At 43.5% G+C, this 16,020-nt stretch overlaps 1 protein-coding gene and 1 non-coding gene across 3 annotated transcripts; both read right to left on the minus strand.

The window, feature by feature from the left end:
- Positions 1-5,028: 5,028 nt before the first annotated feature.
- LOC109882068 (angiopoietin-related protein 3-like) lies at positions 5,029-8,819 on the minus strand. 2 transcript variants are annotated; one of them, XM_020474168.2, is made up of 7 exons: positions 8,205-8,819; positions 7,754-7,858; positions 7,114-7,237; positions 6,830-6,943; positions 6,515-6,610; positions 6,114-6,386; positions 5,029-5,906 (listed from the first exon to the last, which is right to left on the minus strand). In XM_020474168.2, the coding sequence occupies exons 1-7, from the start codon at positions 8,718-8,720 to the stop codon at positions 5,689-5,691; spliced, it is 1,446 nt and encodes a 481-aa protein (XP_020329757.1). In that variant the 5' UTR covers positions 8,721-8,819; the 3' UTR covers positions 5,029-5,688. The 2 variants fall into 2 exon arrangements, with proteins under 2 accessions (XP_020329757.1, XP_020329756.1); XM_020474167.2 differs by having other exon boundaries at positions 7,748-7,858; positions 8,205-8,818.
- A 6,095-nt stretch (positions 8,820-14,914) lies between these two features.
- On the minus strand, positions 14,915-14,987 carry trnav-cac (transfer RNA valine (anticodon CAC)). The gene has a single exon. It is a non-coding gene; the product is annotated as a tRNA-Val (tRNA).
- Positions 14,988-16,020: the final 1,033 nt, after the last annotated feature.

A 16,020-nucleotide genomic window follows, 5' to 3' on the forward strand; every position in this document is an offset into this window, starting at 1 on the left:
CCTATGAAGGCCCTCTCCACCTGATAGAGCTTCTCACCCAACTGTGAACCTCTGGCCTATGAAGGCCCTCTCCACCTGATAGAGCTTCTCACCCAACTGCAAACCTCTGGCCTATGAAGGCCCTCTCCACCTGATAGAGCTTCTCACCCAACTGTGAACCTCTGGCCTATGAAGGCCCTCTCCACCTGATAGAGCTTCTCATCCAACTGCGAACCTCTGGCCTATGAAGGCCCTCTCTACCTGATAGAGCTTCTCACCCAACTGTGAACCTCTGGTCTATGAAGGCCCTCTCCACCTGATAGAGCTTCTCGCCCAACTGCGAACCTCTGGCCTATGAAGGCCCTCTCCACCTGATAGAGCTTCTCACCCAACTGCAAACCTCTGGCCTATGAAGGCCTTCTCCAGCATCGTCAGCTCCAGATCCTCCATCATCTGAACGGCCGCATCCAGGTGGACTTCCTCACAGTCATACCTGCCCAAGACAGCACAGCAGAAGATACAACCAGGAGCTTTGGCTGCATTGGCCTGCCTCTTCTGTTTCTGCAGCCCAACTCTGTTTGTAATTTGTTCAAGAAGGAACAGGCTATTGACTGCAAGGCACTTTGCATAGTGTCTCTTTCACTTCATTTTCAGCTTGTTATACAACTCAAGGTGTCACTCAGACTTCAGCACTTAGCCTGCCTTAACGACAACTCCCTGGTCCCGAGAAAGTCTTGTGGCCATTCAGAAATAAGTTCTCTGCAATGATATGCTTTGACCACCAGAGGTCCTTACTGTGATTCACACTGTCTATTGCTCACCTGGTAAAGACTTTTCCTGCCCAACTTCTGCCAGTGGTCCTTCATGATGTCATCCACACTCTGCTTCCTCGCTACCAGGATGGACAGCCACGCCAGCACGGCCCAAAGTCCATCCGTCTCACAGATATGGTCAGCATCTGACATGATAGATACAGTGTAGGTTTGGTTGAGGTTCTCGCTGTGTTAGCCACCTCTTCTTGTAACTAGTTCCTGACATTTGGAGTTATTGATGAGCTACCTGTGCCCAAAACTCTCTTCTCCATTTGCCTGCGTCCATCAGGTTGCCAAAGAACTTTCACCCCGTGGGGGTCTCGAGAGCACCCTGTCGGGCTGTATCACCGCCTGGTACGGCAACTGCTCCGCCCACAACCGTAAGGCTCTCCAGAGGGTAGGGAGGTCTGCACAACGCATCACCGAGGGCAAACTACCTGCCCTCCAGGACATCTACACCACCCGATGTCACAGGAAGGCCATAAAGATCATCAAGGATAACAACCACCCGAGCCACTGCCTGTTCACCCCGCTATCATCCAGAAGGCGAGGTCAGTACAGGTGCATCAAAGCTGGGACCGAGAGACTGAAAAACAGCTTCTATCTCAAGGCCATCAGACTGTTAAACAGCCACCACTAACATTGAGTGGCTGCTGCCAACATACTGACTCAACTCCAGCCACTTTAATAATGGAAATTGATGTAAAAATGTATCACTAGCCACTTTAAACAATGCCACTTAATATAATGTTTACATACCCTACATTACTCATCTCATATGTATATGTATATACTGTACTCGATACCATCTACTGCATCTTGCCTATGCCGTTCTGTACCATCACTCATTCATATATCTTTATGTACATATTCTTTATCCCTTTACACTTGTGTGTATAAAGTAGTAGTTGTGGAATTGTTAGGTTAGATTACTCGTTGGTTATTACTGCATTGTCGGAACTAGAAGCACAAGCATTTCGCTACACTTGCATTAACATCTGCTAACCTTTTCCAGGATCATGTTACGGTCCTGGAAAAGGACCTGGAAGGTCTGGCACACTAGATTCATAACCTTCCATGCATGGCGTTCTAGACGGATCTTCTCCTTCAGTGCAGCAAAGTTAAAGATGTTCCTCGGCATGTTGGAATAAGACTCTGCTGAGTCCACTATCTCCACTGTGAGAAGACAAAGATCCTCAGGAATCCAAGTTGGGAAACAGTTGAAAGAATAAACACAGAGGCAATGTTCTGTGGCCAGATTCATTCAAAACCAGAACCTATGCTTAAAAAAGTCACATTGATCTGGCACTGCAAACTTGTAATGTTTTTATTCGTTTTTCTATAGTGCAGGTTGTATTGAGATCTAGCCTAAGTATGTAAGTGACGTTTTTTCTATTGCCTGTGTAACGGATGTGAAACGGCTAGCTTAGTTAGCGGTGGTGCGCGCTAAATAGCCTTTCAATCAGTGACGTCACTTGCTCTGAGACCTTGAAGTAGTTGTTCCCCTTGCTCTGCAAGGGCTGTGGCTTTTGTGGAGCGATGGGTAACGATGCTTCGTGGGTGTCAGTTGTTGATGTGTGCAGAGGGTCCCTGGTTCGCGCCCGGGTATGGGCGAGGGAACAGTCTAAAGTTATACTGTTACACCTACTCTAAAACTGCCAACAAGGAATTCTCTTTATTTCCTTCTATTAAAACATCAGGTACCTGTTTATTTCTCCAGAACTCTTGTCAGGTTGATGTGAGCGATGTGTTTGTGCTCACCTGTGAAGGGTTTAAACTTGTTCTCCAGGTCAAACATCTGTTTGCCCGGGGTCGCCAAGTCTACACGGAGTTCTGGGCACATGGCGTACTCCTTTATGGATCTACTGATCAGGGATATTTTATTATTACTTATTATTATTATTACTGCCTCCTGGGCCTAGGTTGGTTCAAACAAAAGCATGACATCATGTTGTTACACAAGGACACTCATTTGTGTTCATCTTAATTGTGCTGCTCTAGTCTATTCAATTGTGCTGCTCTAGTCTATTCAATGGTGCTGCTCTAGTCTATTCAATGGTGCTGCTCTAGTCTATTCAATTGTGCTGCTGAAGTCACCAATTATTGATATAGAATGCCATTGTATCAAAGTGTCACATCTGCATCACTGATCATGATACTTGTGGGAAATGACTCTATCTTATCTTGTAATGCTCTTGGCCTTTCCTACTGGTCCCTGTTCTCTAGCTACAGTATCTCCATTAGCAGTGTTGAACTTGATGCCAAAGTCTCCATTGGATCCCTCAGGGGTTGTGACTGGCAGTGAGGATGATACCGCCGATGGCCTTGTACTTCCTGATCACACAGGAAACCGCCTGCGTGGATATGATCCCGTGATGACCAATCACGAGCTGACCAACCTGCCAAGATGACAGGTCTTTCAGGTTAGTATCTCTGTTGTGGTCACACATTTTAGCTATTGAAAAAATCCACTATGGCTTGGAGTTATACACATTTTATGACTTAATGTGGATGGTATAGATTTCATTTTATTCAATATTCACTTCTGGATTTTAGCATGAGAAATCCATAGGCTATGGTTGCTGGTGGTTATACTTAGCCAACCGAAGTATACTACAGTCATTGTGGTAGAAACACATGAAATATACTACAGTCGCATGAAATATACTACAGTCGCATGAAATATACTACAGTCGCATGAAATATACTACAGTCAGATGAATTATACTACAGTCACTGTGGTAGAAACACATGAAATATACTACAGGGTTTTACGGGAGGGAAAAGTCTTAGGCACGGCCAGTATTTCAAGGGCTGGTAGGGGGAGGCAATGGGTCCAAAAATAACCATGGAGACTAGTATGTGTGCACAGGCAGATGGTAACAGAAGACGCTCCTAAGTTCACACATGTGCAGGGGGATCACTGTCAGGGCTGTTGTCTCCAGTACGAGATACCCTAAGCACTGATTCAGGGTCGGTGTTGATTTGTGATGGTAATACCAAAGGCAGTACAGTATGAAGTTCGGCAGAAACTGCTTCTCCAATAGAAATCCCCGATCACGCTTGTACGTGATGTCATGGTGACGTTGGCTAAGCTCATGCACAGAAACACTTAGTCAGGTCTAACGGTCGTCTTGGGCCTACGTGCGCATGTACAAGCCGTTAAATGAAAGGTACTCGTTCGATATAAAGTCGTTTTTTTTTACGAAAATGAAAACGTGGCTGTTTGTCACTTTCATAAGGTTGGAGTAATATGTTTAGCTACTTTAAGACGTTGTGCCTTAAGAGTTCGAGAAAATTAACAACGAAGGAAAAAAATTTCACTTCTCATTGACATCTCAAACCCCAAACCTGGGTCTGGTCTGCCGATTCCGCTTCCCAAGCGTTCTTGTAAGTCTCGCAGTGTTGCTCCTCTGGGTTTAGAATCTGGTAATACTATTGCAGAGCAGTGTGATGGGTCAACTTCTTCTCAGAGATTAGAATACAATGCTGCCTCCTGGGGCTAATGTGGTCTGTTTTGAGAAGCTTGTGCATAATTCCCAACCGTTATGAACGTCGTGACCTACCTTAAGCCTTTCAACGTTTCTTGTGACCTTCCAGTCAGACTAAACAATATTTCTAGCCACAACTCAGTTGAGAGCTGCTTTGATGTCCAAGTGCACTTTTTTGGGGGAAAACTACTAGTGCTGTAGTGCACTATTGTTACATCATGTCCACTCGTTAGCCTGATTAAGAAAACAATTATTTGTCGGTCTGAGGTCAGTGAGACGCGTTTTTCTTCAGGTCAAGGCTGAACAGAGGAAAACCAAAAGGTACCTGTCAGACACTCACCATGTTGTCGTACCCTCACTAAAGGCCATCCCTCAGTTGACGTAAAGGAACCAACTTGTTTTAGCCTGGGTACCAGTCTGTTTAGCTAACATCCCACTCCTTGTACTCATGTCATTGTGAAACATGACACGAAGTCAGACTGGTGCCCAGGCTTAACTTATTCTGCCGATCATGATACCCTCCCATAGCCTCTGATAAGTCCATTCAAGAACATTTTGATTGAGTAGTAATAATACTGTATACGGTAATACTTTATATTTACAGGTATAGTAATTAATAACTACAGATAGACCTTTTTGGAACATGGCTGTAGAGCTGGCTAGAAATCCAATTATTTGAACATTTGGACTGTCATGTTACCGACTGTTGTAGTCTTTCGAGGATAATTATTCAGAACCACACCAGGTGTCATAAATATGCTTTATTTATTAAAAATACACTATTTACAGTACATATGTGCTGAGAGTCAATGTGACTCAGTAAGTGGTGATGACTGCTGTTATTCAGGTGGATGCCTGTGTGCTGTCTATCCAGCTCCTCACCTCTTCGTACCTGGTGGTATCCAGACTTACAGTAAGATCTGCACGCTCAACTCAAATGTTCACATGAAAGAATGATGTACGTTTTGCATATTTATGAGGTTTGCAGATCTCAGGTATGAATACCATCCATCATTAATACTGTCTGAAATACAGTTGCATAGAGGATTCCTCAAATGCATGTAATAATAATGAGGATTCGTTGAACAATTTCACCCTAAAATTAGAACGCTAAACTGACTATAAAAATGTTAGACAATTAATTTGGTTCCTTGTGTCCCAAAGCCTTTAATACCGAAGAGGAGAAGTGAATCCTTTTCAGACTAGCTATAAGGCAAACTGTGGTTTAGAGACACAGATTCAGAGTCCTATTCAATCAACTTGGTCCGACTGTGCAGTCGACAGAAGAGACTCACTAAACTGACCTCCTAAATCTCCTTAAAGGCCTTGTTGTCAGAGACTTATCACATATTTTCGCCAAAGGTTGGTCAAGGTCTTGTTTCTGTCCACAGGTAAATGTCTGGTGTTCATTCTGAGCTGAAGTTGCCTGTCTCTGAGGAGGTTGAAGCGAAGGTAGTGGCAGGGGTGGAGCGAATGGAGATCTGGGTGGATCGGAGGAAGTAGGAGGCCCCTCGGGTTGGCTTCCAGTGGATTCCCCTCCTACGCTCTGACCGTCCCTTGGGTCTCACGTGGATATACTTCCCGTTCAGATTGGTGTCTCCACAAGCGTTGAACCACCAGCCGCCTGCAAAAACCCATCGGATTAGTTCAACTGGATGCTGGTGTGAACAATCTCCATTCAATCTAATGTTCCATTAAATCGTATGCTTCATAAATTTGAGGAAATGAAATCATTTCATTCAAACAAACCCTGTACTTGAGCCCTACGATAAACCATGCATCCATAAAATCCTATAACATCCTCCCCACTCCCCACTCCCCACCACTTTACCTGTGTAGGTATAGGCACAGTGTGAGTCTTCAAGTTTGTCATTGTCCTGGTCCTTGGTGGAGAACATCATACCGGTATGGTTGCTCATTGCGTCAGGCAGATTTCCGGACGCCTGTGAGAGGTGGATTCTATAGTGGGCCTTGGGTCCACCCAGAGAGAAGTTGTACTCAATGAAGCGCTTGCCCCTTTTCCAGTCCTCCAGTTGGATGTTCAGGAAAGTGTCACCTTGACTAGCGAGGGAGTGGATCTTCCTCAGGCCCAGCCAGAACTCTCCTGTGACACAGACAAATCAATAAGGCTCAGTGCTGAAGTTGTACACACATACCCAGGCAGGTGAGGTGACTGGTCTGGTTCACTGGTCATGGGAAGTATACATTACACCTCACAACTTGATCACTCACCTTGAAAGTCTCCAAATCCGTTTTCATATTTCTCCCAATTCTGATGGAAATTCATCGACCCATCCTTCCTTCTCTGGATGACAGTAGCGCCTCCATCTGCAGAAAGGAAAGAAGAAATGCTTAACTTCAAATCAATAAATATACATTAGTACACAAATGTTTCAGCTCATACGAATGGCTGGAATGGTGAAAATGGAATGGTATCAAAAACATGGTTTTCACGTGTTTGATACCAGTCCATTCCCTCCATTCCAGCCATTATTATGAGCCATCCTCCACTCAGCAGCCGTCATTGGTGCTACTCGTCTGTCTTACCTTCACCCATGTCACAGTAGACCATGAAGGGCTCCGATTGGTTAGGCTTGATGGCGTACACTCCACTGGCTCTCTCGCCCTTGTTGAATAGCTCACTGCAGTCTGATGAGAGATCTGTGACACAACCATATTTTACAGTCTATCAGCAGCACCTTGCTGAAACCTGTTGTTCCTCAAACATTGTGTTTTAGTGTGGACCTTGTGTTTTGTAGGGACCCTGAAAGAGTAGCGGCTAATGGGAATACAAGTAAACAAATGATCATGACCCTTTTAAACTACCTTACCCGTCATGTCCAAACTGCCATTGGTGGAGGTGTTGGTCAAATACCCAGCGAGGGTGGGTGTGGCAGACTGGAAGTTGTCAGATGGTTTCTCAATGGTGTCTTGCATGAAAGGGTTGTAGGTGAGCTGAAAATGAGAAGGAATAGTGTTGTTACGGCACAAGCAGTCATTTCTGTCACTGCACAATAGTCGTTTTTATAGGCTTGAGGTGAATAATCGCAGGTTGGTGTTTTTAGTCATGAATCTTGTTCTGGAGGCAGCTCTGCAGAGTGGTCACTAGCTGGCAGAGCCACAAAGTCATCAAATCTGATTTTACACCTAACTCTAACCTTCTTTTCTTTTCTTTTTTTTTTTACACTATAGACAATTTTAACTTTGCAGCTGGCCCATCTAGCAGAAATCGCTCGGTTCTACCTCCAGGACAAGATTCATGACAAAAAACGTCAACCTGCTGAATAATCACAGTAGATGAAGTGAGTTTCACACATATAATGTAAAGCACTTTGAGCATCTGGTGATATATACATCCAAATAATTGTCGTTACTATAATGGATTGAACATAAAAATGAAGTAATTTGCCTGCTCTCATGGTTGTAAGACTGTAAGGCTCAAGCTACATGTTGTACAATAACTACCTTCACCTCCAGAGTTTTCATCTTGCTCCTCTGGTGGTCGAGCTGGTCGCTCTGCTCTCTCACAGCCTTCAGCAGCTCACTGATGCTCCTCTCCTGGGTGTGGATCACATCCTGTGGGACACATGACGGGACAGGGATGGGTCATTTCTCCAGACATGACTATTTATCCTTATAGGGTTCAACAGTTCTATCTGGTACTATAGTGGTGATAGGGAGTAAGCTAATCACTAGAACCAAAGGTTCAAAGGTGACTTTGGTCAATGTATCTTCTTGAGGTTGGTTGAAGTGACTGAAAACCCTGCCAAATTTCCCCATAAACCTTACCTTGTCCTTGGTATCTTACCACGTCAGTATTATACATGGATATTTCAGTGAGTATTGGGAGAATCTTAATCAGCTTTAACACTATGTCCCCCCCCTCCCCCCATGGGTTAAGGTCATGTTTGGGGTGGCTCACCTTCAGTGAGTTGATCTCGGCCAGCTGCTCGGCGGGGACCAGGCCCTGAGACAGGCTGCTAAGCTTCACCTCCAGCCCTCCCACCTTGCTCCGAAGCTGGCTACGCTCCTGCAGGATGCTCTCCACTTTTGAATTGATCTCCAGCGACAGGTTCCGTATCTCCTCGTTGTTGGCCTTGAGCACCACTGTGGTTTTCTTCAGCTCCTCCTCTTCCCCCTTGATCTCGCTGGCCAGCATGGAGAGCTGGTTGAAGGAGCTGTCGAAGATGTTGAGTTTCTGGAAGATGTCGTTTATCTGGCTCTTGGTCTTATGGACGAAGTCCCTAAGGCTGTGGCCGAGCTGGAGGAGACCGTTGGCCAGGAGGCGCACGTCATCCAGAGCGGCGAAGCGGGAGCGAGTTTCAACGGCGGGAACCTGAGGGAGAGGAGAATCTTTGGACATGGGCTCCTCCTTGGCACAGAGGACCAGGGGCCAAGAAGCCACAAGAACGAACAGAAAGGTTAGCGTTAGCTTCATTATGTTAGTTTTTTTCTGTCTTGAGACCTTCAAGGTGTTGGTAGTGAGCTGGCCAGCCACTTCAGTCCCCTCTTCCCTTGAAAAGACACCACAGGACACAGAGCTAGTAAACTATATAGGCTGCCTGGGATGAGGTTGATTATTAACTTACTCAACTGATTTTACCTCTACATATATGGATGCAACGTTCACGAGTCCAATTTACAAAGAGCTTAACTCCTTCATTAGTAGACTCTGTTTGAAATGACTGGAGTCTGACTATTATTTCAGTGTTCTATTCTGAAATTCAAAAGAAAAGAACTGAGTGGGCAGCTGTGTGTGATGCATTCAATCGGAATGTTCAGTTCAAAACACACTAGTGTGCCAGTCTGGTACAAGAATGCCAATTCCAAAATTGGTACCAGTCTGGTACCATCGATGCCAATTCCAAAATTGCCACATCCGTGTGCCAGTCGGGGAATCGTCATGGAAGGCCAAATAAGATGTTCTTGTTGGTTCTCAGAAAGCATCTTAAGCAAAAAATTGTTGGAATAAAGTTCCAAGTCCAAATGTATTTAGACTTGAGCAGGGCACACAATAATCAACAACCACTGTGTATAATTATTATATCTGATTGGAGTTTCTTAAAAAATAGACATTCATAACATTTACATTGGGTGAGTTGCAGGAAATTAAGCTACTGAAGTGCAGTACAGTGATTCTAAAGCCTTGTTCAAATTGGCAGTTTGAAGTAACACATTTTTTTGGGGGGGGAGTTAAATATCGTATTCGAATGTGTTCTTTTTCCTGCAGTCTGAACAGCCAAAAAGCACATGGAATAAGATATTTCAAGCCCCATTTCAAATGACCTCTGAGTCAAATCTGATTTATTTTCCCTCAAGTGGTTTTTAGACTGTTATTTGGCATATCTTGTTGCGTGCTAGCTACTCTGTTGACAGTTTTGACAAGCACATGTGGTAGCTAACTAATTTGTTAATTGTTTACAAACAAATTAGTGAATGTGCTAGAATGCAAAACAGCTACTTAGCTAGCTAGTTGACTTCTGTGGCTAGCCAGAAAGGACTTGTTTTGAAAGTTGGATCATCGTCCAATGGCGGCGAGCTTTACACCACTCCAGCCGACGCTTGGCATTGTGCATGGTGATCTTAGGCTTATGTGCGGCTTCTCAGCCATGGACACCCATTTCGTAAAGCTCCAGACAAACAGTTATGTGCTGACTTTGTTTCCAGAGGTGGTTTGGAACTCGGTAGTGAGAGTTGCAACCGAGGAGACAATTTTTATGCGCTACACGCTTCAGGAATTGCCAGTCCCATTCTGTCAGCTTGTGTGGCCTACCACTTTGCGACTGAGCCGTTGTTGCTCCTAGACAACACCACTTCAGACCGGGGCAGCTCTAACAGGGCAGAAATTTGACGAACTGACTTGTTGGAAAAGTGGCATCCTATGATGGTGCCACGTTGAAAGTCACTGAGCTCTTCAGTTAGGCCATTCTCTTGTTTGTCTATGTAGATTGCATGGCGGTGTGCTTGATTTTATACAAATAATTTGAAGGGATGTCCACATACTTTTGTATATTTAGTGTACTTGCAAGCAATAATGGTGCATTTGGAAAGTGACTTTTTCCACATTTTGTTACGTTACAGCCTTATTCTTCTCATCAATTTACACATAATACCCCATAATGACAAAGAAAAAACAGAAATATCACATTTACATTAGTATTCAGACCCTTTACGCAGTACTTTGTTGAATCAACTTTGGCAGCGATTACAGCCTCGGGTCTTCTTGGGTGTGACGATACAAGCTTGGCACACTTGTATTTGGGGAGTTTCTCCCATTCTTCTCTGCAGATCCTCTGAAGCTCTGTCAGGTTGGATGGGGAGCGTTGCTGTACAGCTATTTTCTGGTCTCTCCAGTCTGAGGTACTGAGCACTCTGGAGCAGGTTGTTATCAAGGATCTCTTTATGCTCCATTCATCTTTCCCTCGATCCTGACTAGTCTCCCAGTCCCTGCTGCTGAAAAACATTCCCACATCATGATGCTGCCACCACCATGCTTCACCGTAAGGGATGGTGCGAGGTTTCCTCCAGACGTGACGCTTGGCATTAAGGCCAAAGAACTCAAACTTGGTTTCATCAGAACAGAGAGTCTTGTTTCTCATAATCTGAGAGTCCTCCAAGCGGGCTGTCATGTTCCCTTCCTGAGGACTGGCTTCCTTCCGTCTGGCCCCTCTATCATAAAGGCCTGAATGGTAGAGGGCTGCAGAGATAGTTGTCCTTCTGAAAGGTTCTCCCATCTCCACAGAGGAACTCTGGAGCTCTGTCAGAGTGACAATCGGGTTCTTAGCCCCTCCCTTACCAAGGCCCTTCTCCCCCAATTGCCCAAATTGAGCTGGGCTGCCAGCTCTAGGAAGAGTCTTGCTGGTTCGAAACTTCTTCCATTTAAGAATGATGGAGGCAAGTGTGTTCTTAGGGACCTTAAATTCTGCAGAAATGTTTTGGTAGCCTTTCCCAGATCTGTGCCTTGACACAATCTTGTCTCTGAGCTCTACGGACAATTGGCTTGGTTTTTGCTCTGACATGCCTTACATAGACAGGTGTGTGCCTTTCCTAATCATGTCAAATCAATTGAATTTCCCACAGATGGACTCCAATCAAGTTATTAAACATTTCAAGGATAATTAATGGAAATAGGATGCACCTGAGCATTTTGAGTCTCATAGCAAACAGTTTGAGTACTTGTGTAAATAAGCTATTACAGTTATTTAAATTGTTAATACATTTGCAAAAATCTCTAAAAACCTAATTTAGCTTTTTCATTTTGGGATATTGTGTGTAGATTGATGAGATGTTTTATTTGTTTTATAACTCAACATGATTTTATAAAAGGGGAAGGGGTCTGAATATGTTCCGAATTGACTGTAAATGCCAGAGGCGCGATCAATTCCGCAGAAATTCTTGTAAATTTAGGAATTAAATCACACTCCCTTGAAAAACTCCAGCTCCAACAGCTGATTAAAACATCAGTGAGGTCATACATCTCTATCGTGTATGGTAAGTTAATTCATGCAATCATCTGCAGAAAAATACAAGTTTACACCGCTAGGATTACATCCTGGGCTGGTTCTACTCTTCAGCAATAAGGCCCGAGGAGGTGTGGTATATGGCCAATATACCACGGCTAAGGACTGTTCATAGCACGATGCAATGCCGAGTGCCTGGACACAGCCCTTAGCCGTGGTATATTGGCCATATTACCACAAACCCCAGAGGTTCCTTATTGCTGATAGAAACTGGTTACCAATGTAATTACAGCAGTAAAAATACATGTTTTGTCATACCCATGGTATACGATCCCATATACCACGGCTGTCAGCCAATCAGCATTCAGGGCTCCCACCACCCAGTTTATAATAGAAAATAGGATATTGATACAGCAAATACTGCTACTGTACAGTAGTGCTGATGTGATTTTGATCCATACAACCTATATACAACCTACATACAACCTACATACAACCTAATATACAAACTCTGATGCAACATAAGATATGCCCGTGCTCCAGAGGTCCCTCTGTTAAATGTTAACTGATTGGTCCAACATCGAACCCCAGTGTGTGGACACAGCAAACACTGCCCTCACCCCTGCGTTGAACCAGAGGCCCCTGTCTCTGGTCACTCTCTCTGGATGGGAGCGGCTCTAAACCTCTATGCTGTGTGTGTGTGTGCGCGCATATGTTTGCGTGGGCGTATGTGCTGAAGTTTGGGATAGTTTCATGGGGCACGGCGGAGAAGTAAGTTGGAACTGGTCAACAGGAGTTGACACATTGCCCTGTTGCCCTACATTTTGCTTGATCACTTCAAATGGAAGTACCTGTTAACCTGACAGTGACCATAAAGGCTAGTTTATAGTCTGTGAGAAAAATGCAACTAGCTACGCAAAATGCCTGGTTGACTGCTATGCTAAAAAAAAAACTCTAGTCATGGTTGCCAACAGCCTTTTGACTTTTGGTCGTGGAACCATGTGTCTCATGTGATGCAAGAGAAGCTACTCTTGCCTCACATATTCTTTCTGCCGGTAGCTCAGTCTGGCTGGAACGCAGTGTAATGTGACGCAACTACACAACGTAGTCATTTTGAGTAGCTAATTGCGCTGTGAGCTTTACCTATGTAGACAATAAATGAGGCTTTAGAATTGTCTCGTGGAGGAAAATCTGATTTGACCAATTGAATTTAAAGCTAATCTGTATTTGAAGATTCAGTTAAAGATCCAGTAAGATAAGGTTTCATCTGGCACACGCTTGACAGTAGATAACTGGTTTCCCTTGAACTGTCTGCGGCCAGGCATGCTATACGAGTCTACAGTGGCTTTTTATCATCGACTAGTCAAACAGTTTCGCCAGACAGCATATCTACAGTAGACACAGCTTGCTAATCAAACCAAAGCCTGTGTGTGTTTGAGCAATCGATAAGTCACGTTTCAAGCCCAACCAATGATGAATGTCACGTTTTTGTCCTCGCTGTCAATCACCCCCTATAACCCCATTTTGCTTCATCATGTTCCTATCCATGTCATCTGTGTAGCAGTGGCTAGATGTTCTTTACCATTCGGGCCTATCAGATTCACCACCAATGCTCCTTATAGGACACATCACTGCACTCTATACTCCTCTGTAAACTGGTCATCTCTGTATTTCTGTCGCAAGACTCACTGGTTGATGCTTATTTATAAAAACCCTCTTAGGCCTCACTCTCTCCTATCTGAGATGTCTACTGCAGCCCTCATCCTCCACATACTGGTTGATGCTTATTTATAAAAACCCTCTTAGGCCTCACTCTCTCCTATCTGAGATGTCTACTGCAGCCCTCATCCTCCACATACAGCACAACACCCATTCTGCCAGTCACATTCTGTTAAAGGTCCCCAACGCACACATCCCTGGGTCGCTCGTCTTTTCAGTTCGCTGCAGCTAGCGAATGGAACAGTCAAACTGGGCAGTTATATCTCAATCTCTTACTGACAGATGTGGCTGCTTTGTGTGCTTTGTGTGCTTTGTGTGATGTATTATTGTCTTTACCTTCTTGCCCTTTCTGCTGTTGTCTGTGCCCAATAATGTATGTACCCTGTTTTGTGTTGCTACCATGTTGTGCTGCTACCATGCTGTGTTGTTGTCCTAGGTCTCTCTTTATGTAGTGTTGTTCCTCTTGTTGTGATGTGTGTTTTTGTCCTATATTTTTAAGTATTTGTATGTATTAATCCCAGGCCCCCGTCCCGCAGGAGGCATTTTGCCTTTTGGCAAGGCGTTAATTGTAAATAAGAATTTTGTTCTTAACTGATTTGCAGACATTTGATTTAGATTTGTTTCTAATACTTGTTTGATTAAGTCTGTAGTGATAGATGGGTTCGCATATTTATTTAACTAGGCAAGTAAGTTAAGAACAAATTGTTACTTTACAAATTATAAATGTGTAAGGAAAGTGAAAGGATACACAGAGACAAGTAAATATGGAACGTATTTGATCCTTGATATATATATACAAAGGGACGGCACTTCACACTAAACTGCATAGACCTTTGCAGTAAAGTCGAATCGTCGCTATAGTAACTGTTTGGATAGTGCAATACATACTACACAGACAGGTAATCCTTTTGTGGATGTGGATTCTAGTAAGATAAGTTGTGATTGGTCCTTCTTGCTGAAAGAGGCCAGCTCAGTTTGAGGTCTATGAACTCTCGATCAAGAGGAGACCTCTGCAGCACAGAGGACTATACTAATACTGCCAATAGGAACCAATAACCACACTGACCTACAGTAGCATAGAGGACTATACTAATACTGCCAATAGGAACCAATAACCACACTGACCTACAGTAGCACAGAGTTACATAATGCACATCAAATTCATGTATACTGTAGTCCAGATTTATGATTTACAATAACCCAGCAAGGATACCTTCATATAGTCACTGTGGGGACGACGTAGTCTATGCACTTATTGATGAAGCCTGTGACTAATGTGGTAAACTAGCCTAGCCTCTGTTTCATCAGAACCACTTCCATATTATCATTGCATTGCTGCTGTTTTTTATTTAAGGAAATGTTCAAGCCTGTTTTATTTATGTAGCCTATACGGTAGTCCTATGAATTTGTTAGTTTATGTTCAGTTATCGACTCTGTCAATTTTGTTAAAATGTATTTCCGCCCGGTCTCGAACCGGGGACCTTTCGCGTGTGAGGCGAACGTGATAACCACTACACTACGGAAACCTTGAAAAGTATTAGTTGCAGTCTGCCATCACGGTCAAGACCAATGGCACAGTCCTATGGATTGTGTATCACTTCCAATAGAGACATGTTTATGGAGTAAATTCATATTTCTTACTTAGATAAACATGTTTTGCTACTTTGATATTTTCAGTTATGCAAATTACGCAACACTACATGCAACAAAATCTCCTGGGTTTGGAAAGTTACAACAAAATCTCAAAGTAAAACTTTAACTTAAAGCCTCCGTTATAAAAGGGCCATACATGCTTAAAACACATTATATAGTATTATACCTGCAAGCTGGTACCGTCACCAATATCAAATATGCACGTAATAAAAGCACCAATTGGAGCTCTCCTAAACCTAACCTTTACGTGATGATCACCTTGCACCACTAGAGGGCACTCTTGACAAATTAACAATATAAGCATTGGGGAAAGTTGACATGGAACAGATTTTAGATTGTTTTTTTTATTGTCACAGCTAAATGTTTTTTTTTATTGTCACAGCTAAATATTTGTTTTATTGTCACAGCTAAATGTTTTTTTTTTATTGTCACAGCTAAATGTTTTTTTTATTGTCACAGCTAAATGTATTGTTTTACAGGGTACGGCACCCCTAGATGAAATTGGGGTTAAGTGCCTTGCTCAAGTGTTGACTAAAAATGGACCGTTTTTTATTTATTTTTTACCTTGTCTGTTTGGGTATTTGAACGGGAGACTTTTTGGTTACTGGCCCAACGCTCTAACCGCTAAGCTAACTACCTGCAGGCCAAAATACAGTGCATGTCCCAAAGATGTAGAACAAGGATTTATACAGGTAGAAACAAACATCTACAGGATTTGCAGTCTTAGTACTAATCAAGAGAGAGTGATCTTCAACTAGCCTACATTCACATGTTTTAAATGTATGCCTTTCCTTACCACAGTAAAGTAACGCTAACTCTTCCCTTTATACTGTAGCTGCCCAGACCTGCAGGGGCGGAATGGGACCAAAAATCCGTCTGGGCATTTTTAACACAACGTCCCATTTT

The sequence above is a fragment of the Oncorhynchus kisutch genome, linkage group LG27 (genome assembly GCF_002021735.2).
Source record: "Oncorhynchus kisutch isolate 150728-3 linkage group LG27, Okis_V2, whole genome shotgun sequence".
NCBI lineage: Eukaryota > Metazoa > Chordata > Actinopteri > Salmoniformes > Salmonidae > Oncorhynchus > Oncorhynchus kisutch.

Excerpts from the sequence above, each read along its gene's own strand:
- LOC109882068 (XM_020474167.2), bottom strand. The coding sequence starts at position 8,720 with ATGAAGCTAACGCTAACCTTTCTGTTCGTTCTTGTGGCTTCTTGGCCC. Across the intron at positions 6,944-7,113 it reads TGGCAGTTTGGACATGACGG|ATCTCTCATCAGACTGCAGT; the intron begins GTAAGGTAGTTT and ends GTTGTGTCACAG. Across the intron at positions 6,387-6,514 it reads CGGATTTGGAGACTTTCAAG|GAGAGTTCTGGCTGGGCCTG; the intron begins GTGAGTGATCAA and ends TCTGTGTCACAG.